We start from the raw sequence: 15,552 nt of genomic DNA, 5'->3' as shown, positions 1-15,552 counted from the left end.
TTCAAAGAGTTTCCTTGAGATGAACGTCATAGAAGTGAAAAACACAAATACATGTTTAAAACTTACTGTCAAAATTGCAGGAAACAATGGGAGTGTTTGCTCCAAACACAGCAGTGGCGCTGTGTTTCTGTTTTTCTACACTCTTTTCATCTCCATCCTCGGTAGTATCTGCACCCTAAAATAAGAGTCAGGAAAACCAATTAACAATGCCTAAAAACAAACGAAGAGGTAAGAATTACAAACAAATGGGATGGTCACTTTTAAAAGAGATTTTCTTCATCCAATCACTCCATTTTTTAAAGATGAATAAAGCCCAGGACAGCGACAGAGCAGGAAGTCGAAGCCAGCCTTTCTACCCCAAGGCCAGGTTTACCAAACCTGCCCATGAAGGGAAAAAAAAAAAAAAAAAAAAAAGTAGGAGCATAAAGGATACATAAGTGGATTAAGAGGAAGGGAGGAGGAAAAAGAGCAGTGGAAGAAGAACAGAGAAGGGTCACTGTGTAGAAATATAAAAATATGTTGTGTCCAAACACAAATTTCTAAAAATGGTCCCTGACTACCACGTTGTTTTAAATCAACCATGACCATTTTCTTATTCATTCCTTCCACCTTTGTGCTTTTTTTCTTCTCTGCCTTTTTATTGTGCTTCCATATGAATTGTTCTCCAATTTTGTAAGCATCCTTCTGTTTTCCTTCCCCTCACATCTGCATATTTAACTTTCTTTGTTTGTTGAACAGTTGTAGTTTCCAAAGTATAATCCAAAGGGATGTTAATAGATGTCACCTGAAGCAAAGGTTTTGGAACAGATATACTTGGAAAAGGCTGGATGAAACAATATTAAACGTGCTTCTTAGAACCTTTCACATGTGAATGGTCTATTCATTCTACAAAAATTATTGAGCACCTAGGATGTGCAGCTTTCTCCCAAATTATGTGCAATCTTACAGTATTGGAGTCGATGGTATGATATCCAACACTCATGTATTTTCCCTCTGCAAATATGATTTGAATTTTGGCTATTTATTACTTACAAGGGCACCTTCAAGTTTAAAGATGGCAGCTGCACCATGCGTCTCCGAAGGAGCCATTTTTCTCCTCCAGCATCTGCGGCGAAAGGTATCTGAACTACGCTGTTTCCAGTGAAATTTCCAGCCAATTAAAGAAGCGTATTCCCAGCCCTCCTGGTCTTTAAATTCTTCCATGGCCTAAAATAGAAGTAAAACATTGAATGATAATAATCATAATAACAATATTCCTTATATTGATAAAGCAGATTATGTGATCCATCAACAAGTACGTATTGAAAATCTACTCTGTGCCAAAGTACTGGGCTAGGAGCCAGGGATACAACAAAGAACAAAATAGACAGGCTCTCTGCCCTTGCAGAGCTGATGGACTCTGGGGATGGAGAGAGATAAGCAGGCAAGTAAAGTGAAATGAGATGAAATGAAATGAGTGGTGGCTGTAGCATCAGGAGCAGCACCTTATTCAGACTTGGTAGCAGGGGTTGGGGGCGGCATGAGGGAACGGGGAAAGCAAATGGATTCTTTTCTAAATTGCTTTCTATTTCCTCACTTCATTAGCTCAGAAGAACAGTGCCATTATGATATAGTTTGGAAAATATTATTATGTCCATTTTATATAGAGAGGGAAAAAAACGATACCACCCTCCCTAGGGTTTAAGTGTCTTGTCTAAGGTAATAGCTTCTATAGCTAATAAGTAAATCAGGGTATATTACTTCTGTAATAACTATTATCTAAAGACGATAGCACTTTTAATCTTAAAAACTATATATAATTATCTCAGTTTTCAATGTTTTTTTTTCAATTCATTCAGTAACTCTAAGTGTGGTATTGGGTTAAGAGCTGAGGAAGCAGTGAAGAAAAAGACAGGGTCCTTGCCCTCCTGCAGCTGACATTTCAGTGGTGGAAATTTTATGTAAATATCTTAAAAGTATGACTAGATTTGGTAGATGTAAAATAACACTGAATAATATTTATGATCTCAGAAATAAGAGTTCCACGTAGGGGTTATCTTTTTCAACTTTGAATAGACAGAAAACCCAGGTCAAGGACAATCTTGTAATTGACCTTCTGGCAGTATTACTAGTGACACCAAAATATTTTATGCAGCCAGGAGTGAGGCAGGTTAGGGAACATGATCTAAGTCTCAACAATACTCTTTGGTAGAATAGAACTGGGCCATGTTTCTGGTCTTCTGACTAGTGGCTCAGTGTTCTTTCCACTTCACCTTGGTGCTCTCATGTGGAAGGAGGGATTCAAGTGCCTCTAGAAACTTCTCACCCTACCAGGGAAAGGATGATTGCAAAACAAATATTCATTCATTAGCTCATTCATTCTACTCCATTATTTATTAGGAACAAGGTCCTGAGCTTTGGAACCTTAGAAGTACCAAAAAGCTCACTATCTAATAAAAAGGCACTTCATGACATCTACTATGAGTCAGGCACTTTGTGGAATCGTATTTGGAATGACCTTAGCCTGGGTTCAAACACTCTATCACTTACTAGACCCATGGCCTAAAGCAAATCCATTTAACCTCTGTGAACATTATCTGTAAGATGAGGATAAAAATGCAGATTTTGTGGATTGGAGATGATGTATATTCAGTACCTACCGTCACAAAAAGCACACAGAACATACCACTTATTATTGTTATGAGTATTATTTTTCCACTCAATTTATTATTATTCTTCCATTTAAGCCTATAATACCCTAATTAGATGCATGATATTGTATCCATTTTGCAGATGAGAAAGGAAATGAAGCCAGGATTTGAATCCTCAGGTGTCTTGTTCCAGGTCCTGAGCTATTGCCACTACTACATTATGCTACCAAAATAATTTCTGTTTCTACTACTGCCTCTTGAGTGGTTCTCATTACTTAGCCTGCTTCAGAATCGCCTGGAAGACTTACTGAAACACGGAATGCTGGGCTTCACCCCCAGAGTTCCTAAATCAGCAGGTTTAGGGTGGGGATACACTTTTATAACCCTTGAGCAGGGCATCAGGCCCCTTGACTGGCAAATGGTTTCTGTAGAAATAGCCGAGTTAACTATGGTTCTGTGTGGTCTGGAAGGCGGAGCCCCCAGCTCCCTCCCATTGCTCCTCTTACCCTTGCAGTACTTGAAGTGGTTTGTGTTAGGTCTTTCTTGCGTTTTCGGACCAGCCTTCGGCGTCTGTGAGTATGATACATTTTTTCTGCTGCAACCCAGGATTTGGGCTTATTATCAGGAGGAATGATAATTCCATACTCCCAGCCTGGAACAGAGTTTGTGAATGGTTATCCAAACGAGATGCACTTGCCAGATTGCCAAATAAAGTTCCAGGAATCATTAGGTCACTCTCTGCCCCCCAACATTCTCCACTGTCACGACTGAACGCCACTGCTCCTATCACTTTGCTGCAATCAGCCAAACTGAATACAGCCCTATTCCCCTGGATTTCTCTTCAAGAAGCTTCCTTTGTGGCCCTGGGGTTCTCCTCCATGTTTCTACTTCCAGTCATTCATGGTAATTGAGTGCATCTAAAGTAAAGCACAATGCAAGAGGCATTTAGGGACAGCGATGAAGGGCATGGCCTGTGTAGTCAACAGCCTGGGTTCAAATCCCTGCATCACCACATGGGGGCTGTTTACTTTTAAAGTTTCTTGCAAGTTAGTAAACCTGCTGATGGTCCAATTTCCCCAGCAGAAAGGTAAAATATAGCTTTTTCAAAAGAATTAATCAAAATAATGCATGCAAAGCACTAGGGCCATGATTAGCATATAGTTTGCACTCAAAAAACATTAACTATTATTAAAAGGCCTGGTTTGTGCATCAAGATCATCAAGAAACTTTTTTTTAAAAATAAATTTATTTATTTATTTATTTTTGGCTGCGTTGGGTCTTTGTTGCTGCACGTGGGCTTTGTCTAGTTGTGGCGAGTGGGGGCTACTCTTCGTTGTGGGGCGTGGGCTTCTCACTGCAGTGGCTTCTCTTGTTGCAGAGCACGAGCTCTAGGTGCATGGGCTTCAGTAGTTGTGGCACGCAGGCTCAGTAGTTGTGGCTCGCGAGCTGTAGAGCGCAGGCTCAGTTAGTTGTGGCTCATGGGCCTAGTTGCTCCGCAGCATGTGGGATCTTCCCAGATCAGGGCTCGAACCCGTGTCCCCTGCATTGGCAGGCAGATTCTTAACCACTGTGCTACCAGGGAAGTCCCATCAAGAAACTTATAATCTATTTGAAACCTTCCATATCAATGCTAGTTCTTTCATGTGTACTATTCCCTCTTATAAGAAATTTAAAAGTCAAATTTTCTCTCTTGATAATTCTAAATGTTCTAGTTCGTTTAACTTTAGATTACTATTTGTAGAAAAGGATAAATATTGGACTTCCCTGGTGGCACAGTGGTTAAGAATCTGCCTGCCAATGCAGGGGACATGGGTTCGAGCCCTGGTCTGGGAAGATCCCACATACATGCCGTGGAGCAACTAAGCCCGTGCGCCACAACTACTGACTGAGCCTGCACTCTAGAGCCTGCGAGCCACAACTACTGAGCCCGCGTGCCACAACTACCAAAGCTCGTGAGCCTGGGGCCCATGCTCCACAACAAGAGAAGCCACCGCAATGAGAAGCCTGTGCACCACAACAAAGAATAGCCCCCGCTCACCGCAACTAGAAAAAGTCCACGCGCAGCAATGAAGAACCAACACAGCCATAAATAAATAAATAAATAAACAAATAAATAAAATTAAAAAAAAAAGAAAAGGATAAATATCATTACCAGAAGCTAGGTCAATAATCTGCATTACTGCTGAGTAGGGTGACTTTTAAGGCATTTTGCAGTTCTTCTTTCTGAGCTAGGGGGCCCTTGAGTGTGATGTTCCCAGGGAGGGTATGCCGTGGTTAGACTAGAGAAGCTCCAAACTCCAGTCCCCTCCCAAATTCTCACTGGATCCTCGGCATCTCAAAGTCCAGCCACCCGGCATCCTGTTACCTTGTATCTTTCATTCTTGACAGCCCCCCACCCTGCACCTGTCCAAGTACTTGCTTGTCCTTCAGATTTTGCGTCTGAATAGTCACAGGTAACACCACCTGACCTGGTAGTCTTAGACGAAGGGGCGTGAGACTCCTCCCTCCCAAGGAAACTTGACTTTAACCAAGGCATTGCTGGAGAGCCCCTGGTCAGGTAATAGGTCTGCAATGTTACCTCTCTCATCCACTGCACGATTAATGTCATAGACCCATGCGTCATCTTCCCATTCCCAACCTGGAGGGCAAGTGAGCTCGCTCGGTGATGTTGCTTTATCACCGTTCTTAAAAAAAAAAAGAGAGAAAGAAGCCATAGTGTGTTAAATAAGATGCAAAGGTGAGATAGAATTCCTCACACTTAACTATAGACTCACTCATTTCAATACCATCATACACATCAATCTTTCTCAGAAAAAGCCGTAATCTTTATTTATACACAATTGCTAAACAATAACTAGATTTTTAAAGAATACTTTCTTCTTCCACTATTAGGGAATATGTTATGTTAAACCATGGGAAATTGTTTTTGTAGGTCAAAAATGATCAAATATCAGCAATTTCATATGGTTCAACTTAATATTATGAAATGACGCAACTCTTTATGAGGGGTTATATTGCAGAGAACCCATCAGAGATGGATAAAGCATGAAAAACACATGTTTTCAAGAATGGGGTAGTGCTACAGGAGGTTGTAGATGCTAATCATGTAAGACTGAGCAAAGTTTACGTGAAATATTGACTTAAGTTCTGCACTAAAACTGATAGAGTTATGAAAAAAGTTCATAGTAAAGGAAATAAAGTTGGTCCATAAACATAGAAAAATAGTCAGCTTCACTATAAGAGTGTGAAAATTGAAATAACAACAGGATACCATCTATTCATGTACTGACAAAGATGTTAAAGTGGGAGGGTGAGTGTCTAGAAAAACAGCCCCCTATGCTATTGCTAGAAATATAAATTTGTACAACCTCTTTGAAAGTAGTTTGCCAATATTTGTCAAAATTTTATATGCATTGAAACCTTGACCAAGCCAACAGGTGCCTCTCCTACAGACAAACTTTCATAAGTGAATAAGAATGTACTTATAAGGATGTTCATTGTCACGTTGTTTATAAAAAACAAAGACTGGGCAGAAAACCCCTAAATATCCACAAGGAGAGGATTAGTTAAATAAATTATAGAGGGGTACATATAATAAAACCCTCTGTAGGAATTTTCTAAATGGCTCATAGATCTATATGTATTGATATCAAAAGATGTCCAAGATATATTATGTGAAAAATACAAGTTGTAGAACTGTGCATACAACACAATTCTATTCAGGTGGGGAAAAAAAGAAGTTATATATTTGTATAGGAACAGAAAACTGCTATCAGTGGTTCAATGGTTATCTCTGGGGGTGGGTGTGGAATATGGATCAGGGAGAAGAATTACTTTTAATTTCCTTTTATGCTGTTTGACTATTCTAAAGACATGAGCATTCAATTTGTTATGATTTTAAAAACTAGTTCCATAATAAATATAGTAAAAAAAATTTCACAACCCAGACTTTACCATGTACCAACACCTAGTTAAACAGGCCCCATGTCTTTCCTATAGGAATTAATTACAGATGCGCTTTGGAGGCTCCAGTTATAAAGGGAAGGCTTTATGACATGAGATGGAGCAGGAGAGACCCGGCAGCCCCGCCTTGTGCTTGGTGACCCAGCGATGGTTTCTCCGAGCTCAGGCAGGAGGGCTTATCCCCCCGGGAGCTGCGCTCACCGCATCCGTGTAGGTGTCCTCTGCTGGCTTCCACTGGCCCCGGGGGTAGCGACTCTCGTTCTGATACACCTCATCTGTGAACTCTGTGTGACCCGCATCCGCCTCGGTCAGCAAGCTGAGGGAGAGGAGGCTCGCATTACCAAAGGTGGTCACCGACCACCCCATCTATTTCCAATGGCGGGGAGACATCTACACCCTGGGGGTGGCCCCCGTTCCCTCCTCGCCCTACCCCGTTGGGTTCTCCGCTCCAAACTCTTCTTTGTACTAATAGCTTTTGACATTCCTTTGACGAGGGGCCGCTGGAACAATGAGCCCTAAATTACAGAGAACTTCTCAAATTAGCAGAGTTGCTCCTGCCCAGTAATTAGGGTGGGGACTGGGAAAACAGTATTGTGGGCAACTTCTTCTAGGGACCAGGCTTCTGTTTCTGTGTCAGGTCAGGGCCATTCAGCATGTTCTCAGCAAGACTCTTGGCTAACAGTTCAAAAGAATAGAGAGTCATCTTCCCTCTTTCCACCTATTTTAAAAAATGGAATGGAGACGGTCTCCTGGGGCCTAGTGTGGAAACTTTTTACTCATGGCTTGCTTGGTCTACGTAACACAAACTGAAGGGAGGAGTTTACATTTTCTGGATAGTTCCTAGGTAGGGATGACAGCCAAACCAGGTCATTTAAGACTCCAAAGTCCATTTGGGCACTTGAGAAATCCATACTGACTCCCTGCCATGCCAATTTTTCCTCTTGGATTTGGAACTATTTTGACAACCCAGAGAAGAAAAGTACAGAGGTTCCAACTTTGACTTAAGTCTTCTGCCAGGTATCCAATCAAGTGAGGTTTCTTTTTTCCTTTTACTGTCTCTACATCTTTCCCCTGCTGTATCCTCCCCTAGAATCAAGCACTGGAAAGAAATCAGAAAACAGAAAGTTCCCACCCTTTGTATCAATTGGGCTTGTCCATCACTTCTCCGGGCCCCAGAGAAGGAGAACAGAACTGGCTGCCACCTCTGGGGTCCCATCCAGCTCCAACAGGCTCTGACCTGCTTTTCCAGGCCCAATTCCCCTGGCCTTTCCCTGTCCTCACTAACCTTCCTTCCTTCTTTCCAGTTCAAACCCCATTTCCCTTCCCCTCATCAGCAACTCCAACTCCATCCAAAGCAAGCTGTCATGGGTTAAAAGCAATCATGTGCAGACACTGGGTCTTAACAGACCAGACCCAGCACACTTCTTTCCCTCCTTCCCTAATCCTGTGTCATTATGGGAAACAAATGTGGACAGAGAGAGCAAATTCTAGTTTAAGGTCTTAAAATCCAACTTCACAAGCTTGTTTCCTCCGAACACAAGTACACTGTCCTGAGCTGGAGAAAAGAGGGCATTCTGGTTCCAGTACTCTTGGCAACACATAGAAACCAGGCTTTGGTTTCCTCCAGACTCCAGGGGACGCATGCTTGCCCCTGTACTGTTTCTTTCTTCCTGTTTAATAATAGCCTTTGACATATAATTCACATACCATACAATTCATCCATTTAAAGTATGCCCTCTACTGTTTCCTGCAGACATTCCAGCATAACAGTTGAGAGCAGGTTTTGGTGCCCAGGCTAGATTTGGGTTCTAGCCCTGTCTACACCACTCACCCACAGTCTGTGTGCCTTTGGACAAGTGACTTAATCCCTCTAGGTCTCAGTTTCATCTGTAAAGTGGAGATAACACTATTTTTTGTTGGGAGATAATTCTTTGTGAGTCTAAACACAGGCTCCATGACCTTTGTTGCAGACTATCTTCTCAAGGATGTTTATATGAGGAAAACCTCGGAAGACATAGTGTTTCTCTCCAGAGCAAAGAGCCAGCATGCTTACTACCTACCCATTATAAAGGATTCAGGTGCCCTAACCTCAAGGTTCCTTTTCTATTATACAATCCACTTCATGTGCAAGTGTCACCTGGCCCTCTTTTTGTCGCCCTGTGGGAATTAGGGCTTGGAGAACAAGAGCAAATGTTGATACTCTGGTACTACTATTTGCTGTGGTCAATACAGTCCTTTGTCTCTGCTTTAGGAGTCTTGTGTCTCCTGCCAACATCCACGAAACTGTGGCAGGTGACCTTGCTAGCTTGCAAGTAGGATAAAACTCTCAGACTCTTCGTGAATTTTGACACTACCTATCTTGTAGGACTGCAATCCAGATTCAATAAGATGATGCATGTGTTTAGCCCACTGCTTCACACATTCACATGTAATAAGTTCTCAATAATGTTAGTACCAGGTGCTTTTTATACTTTTTTGTTTTATTATGGGACATTGATGACATCTTTCAAGTTTCTGTGAGTTTCTGTGGACTTACTTCTGCTCAGTGGGTGTTATGTAAATATGATCAAGAATGATGATGGAGAAGATTCACTTAGCAATTTCTAAGGAAAGACTTCATTACCATCCTTTTTTCTCAGAAAATGAAAAACTTACCTTTTCTCAGGATCAACTATCCAGTCTCCTTCCCATTCCCAGCCTTTTGGAGGCAAAAAGAATTCCCTCTTGAGTTTTATTTTTCCTGTGACATCAGAAAATTTATGACGACCCACTAATCCAGAAGTGCCCCATTTTCCAAACATAAGAGCTTGATTTTCATACTATTAAAAAGAAATTGGAGAAACATCATCAGGGAGCAAGAAATAAAGCCAACACATAAATTTTCAAGTCCATCTAGGACCTAGGCTAAACAATGAGGAAAAGTGAAAAAGCTTTATATTCAGAAGGTACGGATCTAAGTTGCGCTGTTGCTGATTATGCAACTTCGGTAAATCATTCATCTTTCTAAGACTTAGTGTTCTCATCTGTAATCTGAGGATAATACTACTTTTCTCATAGGGTTGTTCTGAAGTTCAAATGTACAGATGATTGTGAAAGTGCTTTGTAAACATTGATATATCATGCTAGTTGTTTCTACCATTATTTTGAATGGCTCCAAATGGTGCTCCGAACCTAATCTTTTAGATACCTACAAAAGTCCTCAATTTATGAACATGTAGTCTTCTAAAACTTTATTTATAAGTCTGCTGCCGAGAACTTGGGCACATTTCCCCACAGAAACAATATTATAATTAGTGGTACATTTCCTGGGCAGCACAAAGAACCCATCTGAAACATGAAGGTCCTTTAGCACCCAGCTTTTATGGGGCCTAAAAATTCTGAGCCTTCATTCCCTCTGGAGTATGGTGAGTGGATCAAGACCTTTCTGGAAGCAGGTTTTGTGGCAATGGCAGACCCAGGTTTACAGGGCATTCCTTTCTAAGACAGAATTTATAAAATCTACAATGGTCTGTTTTTCACTATGTCAACCATAAAGAGGTTTGAGATTTGCCAGTGGTGAGAGTCTCTGCTTGGGTCCAAGCTGATATCGTTGTTTGTCTGCTGATGAGCTCACCCAGAAGACGATTTGCATAAGCAGCAGGGGAGGTTTTGGCTGAAGGATGATGGAAGAAGTTTGGGTAGGGGCCTGATGGGGAAACTGGAGGTCTCTGAGGTGCTTCACATGTGCTAATGGTCCCGCCCCACAGCTGCTACTTAAAGGCCTCAAAGCCACATGAGGCTCCCATCTCCACTGCTGCTGCTGCCCTCTTGTCCATGCCCAGGTCCTCACCTGGATTATACTACAGCCATGCTGGCTTCCAAGTAGAAGTGGCAGGAATTGCTCCTCCACCCTGTGTCCTTGTCACTTGGAAACCAAAGAAGCCATGCATGTGCCCCCAAGTCTCACAGCCCCTGGTGCCTAAAGTTCAGAGCAATATCTAAGACAGCACTAGTGAGACCTCCAGAAATTTGGGGGGGGGGTGGAATTTTTGTAGAGAACTGAGGTCTGGTATTAGCCCAGGAAGGCAAGAACCAGTGAAATTTCCATTACTGTCATTAAGGTGCCCCTTCTGGTACTCAGAGGCTGTTAGAATTTGGAGAAACTAGAGTCACGCAAAACAACTAAAATGGGTGGATCATCTCTACACCTGTTGAAACTAGAGCTCACTTTATGCAAGGAAGGATCTGGAAATGGGAAACAGAGGCAGGGTTGCTCCTTGCTCAGTGCTAGCTTCTCTGGGCCCCAGCCACAGAGCTGTAGGGCAGGTGGATGCCAAGAAATCCCACAGGAGGGCAGGAGCAAGCCCCTCCCACATGTGCTCTGATGCCCCCTCCGCACCGCCCAGATGACTGACCATCAACATCTGTGACTCAGGGCCTCCTCTGAGGCCTCCAGCCCACCCTCTATTTCTCTCCAATCGCACTTCAAAGCTTGCATCCTAAGGACTTTGTGTGTGTCTCCCATGGGTTTCACTGCTTCTCAAAGTGGACCGCAATGCCCCGTATCCACCCACATTGCAGGTGCTAATCCATAACTCAGCTACAGAATCACAATCCTTGGGGTGGGATTCTTTTTTAACAAGACACCCAGTTTTATTATTGTGATAGATTTTGAGATCCTTGAGGACAGGGCTTGGCTGCTTCATCATCTTCAGCCTCTGCCTCTGTGCCCACATAAAGCCACCACTTCCTAAAAGGCTTGGATGGGAGGATGGATGGATGGATGAATTCTGTCACCATTTATTTATTTAATAAATATTTATAGGAGCCTACTATGTGCCAGGCACTGTTAAATTTAAAAAAGCAAAACTAAAAGATGGCCATGGGTTTTCTTGCCCAGCAAGCACATCAGAACCACAATCCTAAACCAGTGGTCAGGCATAGTGGCGGGCAGCAGAAACACAATTACAAATTAGCTAGAATGAAGATAGTCTTCTCCCCAGTTATTTGAGCATGAAGGCCCATCTGTAAAAGAATGGAGCTCATCTGAAAATTGTCAGAAGAGACCCACTGAATATATCTAATAAATTTACATCAATAAGTACTTTCAGTAAAAAAAAATCCAACTAACGCCACTTTTAGCTGTAAAAGTTTGTGAAAATTAGTTTCATTGGTTTAACTCTAATGAGATTTCTAATTAGCTAAATGGATTTTTAACTCAGTGAAGGATTTACAAATTATCTCTATTGTTTTTCAAGTATCCAGGCAGCATTTTCTTTGCCCTTGCGCAAACCCCTCTGAGGTTTCCCCAACTGAGGATTGAGTCTTCTGTGGTTTAAAGACTCCAGACACTTTGCTGTACAGTAGAAATTAACACAATATTGTAAATCAACTATATTTTCAATTACAAAAAAAACCACTCCAGACCCCAAGCAGGCTTCTCAAGGTCGGCACCTCTCAAGCGTCCTCACTCCTGGGTTGCTTGTGTGTGAATCACTGTGGGGTGTCCCAATGTAGACCTCCAGTCAATCTTTCCCTACCCACTTCATTAAGGGCCCTTGAATGTGGGGTTTTAGGTAGCTATTATGGTGGTGGCTGGTTTGACATCTGAATATTTTCCCTTAGGATGAAAAGTAAAAGTACTCCCACACAAAGAGGAAAGGAGTGATGTCATTAAATGTACCATTTCAGCAAAGACGGTGAATGTTCCTTCTGCGAAGCTGTTGAACTTCTTCTCAACAGCACTTAAACCCAGCCAGATGTTCACACGCAACTCCACAGGCACCTTTGGTCCACTGTTTTTTTCCTGTGGGTACTGTGAGATGCACAATAACATGACCCGTTATGCTGGACACAGTACAGGCTGTGCATTAAGCTCAAAACAAAAGTAGACTGAACATCTAATCATTGTTTTCAGCAGTCTAATTTTGTTTGTGCAGTTAAAATATTTCCAAATGACCCTTCTGCAAAGATTAAAATAACAAGTAAAGCAGGAACCCCTGGGTGTCCCTGAGACCTTTTCAGGAGGCTCACAAGGTCAAAACTGTTTTCCTAATAATACTAGGATGTTACTTGTTTTTTTTACTGTATTGACATTTGCACTGATGGTGCAAAAGCAATGGTGGATAAAACTCCAAGCACTGTAGCACGAATCAAGACAGTTACACCGAACTGCACTGGTAGTAATAGTTTTCTTCATCACTCTCAGTGAAGAAAACAAAATGCCAGTTTTACTTATTAATTACTTTGATAAAGCAGTAAAAATGGCTAATCCTAAATCGTGATCCCTGAATACATGTCTTTTTAATATTTTGTGTGATGAAATTCTGCTGCATATTAGTATATGTTCTGAGAAAAAAAACTTATGCAATTGAGCTGTGAACTGAACTAGCCTTTTTTTTTTTTTTTTAATAGAATACCTTTTCTTCCTGAAACAGTGATTGGCTGACAAATACGGTTATTCATACTTGGATATATGGGGCAGACATTTTCTTGAAAATAAACAAAGTGAGCCTGTCATTTCAAGGATAATAGGTGACTGTATTTTGTTGCAATGAAAAAATTCAAGGTTTCAAGTTAAAATTAGAATTTTGGAAAATTTGTTTCTGTCTCGGGGGGTGAGCTTGATAGCATCCCAATACATAAGGGCTTTTCTTGTAAGTGATATCAATGAATGTGATTTTTTTTTCTTTTTATTTATTTATTTTATTTATTTATTTTTGGCTGCTTTGGGTCTTCGTTGCTGCGCGTGGGCTTTTCTCTAGTTGCAGTGAGCGGTGGCTACTCTGTTGTGGCATGCGGGCTTCTCATTGCAGTGGCTTCTCTTGTTGCGGAGCACGGGCTCTAAGCGTGCGGGCTTCAGTAGTTGTGGCATGCAGGCTCAGTAGTTGTGGCTCACAGGCTCTAGAGCACAGGCTCAGTAGTTGTGGCACACGGGCTTAGTTGCTCTGTGGTATGTGGGATCTTCCCGGACCAGGGCTCGAACCCGTGTCCCCTGCATTGGCAGGCGGATTCTTAACCACTGCGCCACCAAGGAAGTCCCAATGAATGTGATTTTTAAAAATACTGTATGATGAAATGTGTCAACATTAGGAAGATTTGCATAACTCAGTGAATCAATATTTTCCAAATGAATGCTTAATGTTACAAAATCATGCATGGCTAAAAGAGCCATTCAAAGTACAAGATAGACCAATGGACTTTAACGTAGCAGAGAATGAAAAGTTCACTGATAGGTCAGGTAGGTCAGATTCCACATTGCAATTAACCTTTTAAAAGCTACCACTTGAGTTTGGTATTGTATCAAAGATGAGTACCCATAACTATCTGAAAAAGTTATTAAAATACTCCTCCCTTTTCCAAATACATATCTGTGTGAGGCCAGATTCTCTTCATATACTTCAACCAAGCAACTTAGTCCATCGGACGAAACGTAGAAGCAGATTTGAGAATCCAGTTATATTTCTGTGAAGCCAGGTTTGCAAAAATGCAAAACAGTATCACTCTGCTCTCTGATTTTTAAAAGGAAATAGTTATATTTTATAAAATATATAGTTTATGTTAACCTATAATGGATTTATTATTGTTTATTTTAAAATATATTAATAAATACTTTTTAATGTCAGTTTTAATTTCTATTACAGTAAATATTGATAGATGTAACCCACATACACAAATGCTCTCTGGGGTCTCCAATGACTTTTTTAAGAGTGAAAGGGGCCCTAAGACCAACAAAAAACCCACTGAATTAAATAACTCCCTAAACTGGATAATGAGTGTTAACAAAATCAATAAATATATAAAACATTCTCTTAAAAGCATTTTGCTGTTTATCCACTGAGTTCGGAAACCTAATGCAGAGAATACCACTGCAGGCTGGACCCTCAGGGCTCCATTTAGCAAAGAAACACTGTGGTTAGGGCTGTGCCCAAATTCCTGACTCTCACATCTTCCAGGACCACAGCTTGCAGGGCTGGGAGGCAGCCTGTGACGGGCCAAAGGGAAAAGAGGGAAGCAGAAGGGGAGCTTCATCTGCCAAAGGCCCTATCTACAGAGCTCTCCCACCCCCTGTGAAGTTTTATTTATTAATCAGTTTGCTTCCACGCACTGCTGAGGTCAATTATAATTGTGGTTCTACCTTAAGTAAAATTTATTCCACCAAGAGACACTTGAAAGAAGATAATCATTCTGGTTCTATTTTCACCCTCTGGATTAAAGAGCAAAGAGTGCATTTATTAAAAGTTAGCATAGGACTTCCCTGGTGGCGCAGTGGTTAAGAATCCGCCTGCCAAGGCAGGGGACACGGGTTCGAGCCCTGGTCCAGGAATATCTCACATGCTGCGGAGCAACTGAGCCCATGCACCACAACTACTGAGCCTGCACTCTAGAGCCCGCGAGCCACAACTACTGAGCCCACGTGCCTAAAGCCCGTGCTCTGCAACAAGAGAAGCCACCGCAGTGAGAAGCCCGTGCACCGCAAAGAAGAGTAGCCCCCGCTTGCTGCAACTAGAGAAAAGCCCGCGCACAGCAACGAAGACCCAATGCAGCCAAAAATAAATAAATAAATAAATAAATAATAAAAAAAAAAGTTAGCATATATCTCCCTGTTTTAAGAGAACACTCTCCCCTGACTGCTTTTTCTCCTTTTGAATTTTTTTCCTCTCCCTGAAACTCCAAGGAACTCGGTTGGAGTCTGGCAGGGAGAGGGATGTAAAACTTGCATCTGGCAACCATTTGGATCTCTTTGTTTCCATCCCCAGGCCCTCCTCTGGTTCTCCTTAGGCACATAAGAGAAGCTCTTAATCCAGGGTCCTGGGATGGATTTATGGGTTCTACGAAGCCCCTGAATTGGATGCAAAATATTGGATGCGTCGGAGACGTGCATTCTTTTGGAAGAGAGGGCCAGTAGCTTTCATCAGGCTCTTAAAGGAGTCTACGACTCCAAAAAATGTTCAGAACGCCGGCCCTAAAATAGTAATTC

The 15,552-nt window shown here is 41.8% G+C and overlaps 1 protein-coding gene across 4 annotated transcripts in view; it reads right to left on the bottom strand.

Annotated features, from left to right (window-relative positions):
- Positions 1-15,552, bottom strand: part of MYOF (myoferlin) — a 156,558-nt gene that overhangs the window by 43,229 nt on the left and 97,777 nt on the right. For all 4 annotated transcript variants that reach the window (XM_082423539.1, XM_082423541.1, XM_082423540.1 and 1 more), the window contains 7 exons: positions 12,256-12,387; positions 9,249-9,412; positions 6,795-6,909; positions 5,209-5,314; positions 3,137-3,282; positions 1,033-1,206; positions 67-175 (listed from right to left, as the gene is read on the bottom strand). In XM_082423539.1, the coding sequence (XP_082279665.1) occupies positions 67-175; positions 1,033-1,206; positions 3,137-3,282; positions 5,209-5,314; positions 6,795-6,909; positions 9,249-9,412; positions 12,256-12,387 (946 nt within the window). The remainder of the gene's footprint in view (positions 1-66; positions 176-1,032; positions 1,207-3,136; positions 3,283-5,208; positions 5,315-6,794; positions 6,910-9,248; positions 9,413-12,255; positions 12,388-15,552) is intronic.

Source organism: Balaenoptera physalus (genome assembly GCF_965194825.1).
Source record: "Balaenoptera physalus genome assembly, chromosome: 14".
In the NCBI taxonomy this organism is placed as follows: domain Eukaryota; kingdom Metazoa; phylum Chordata; class Mammalia; order Artiodactyla; family Balaenopteridae; genus Balaenoptera; species Balaenoptera physalus.
Note: the sequence above shows the minus strand (reverse complement) of the source record. Positions and strands in the feature narration are given on the sequence as shown.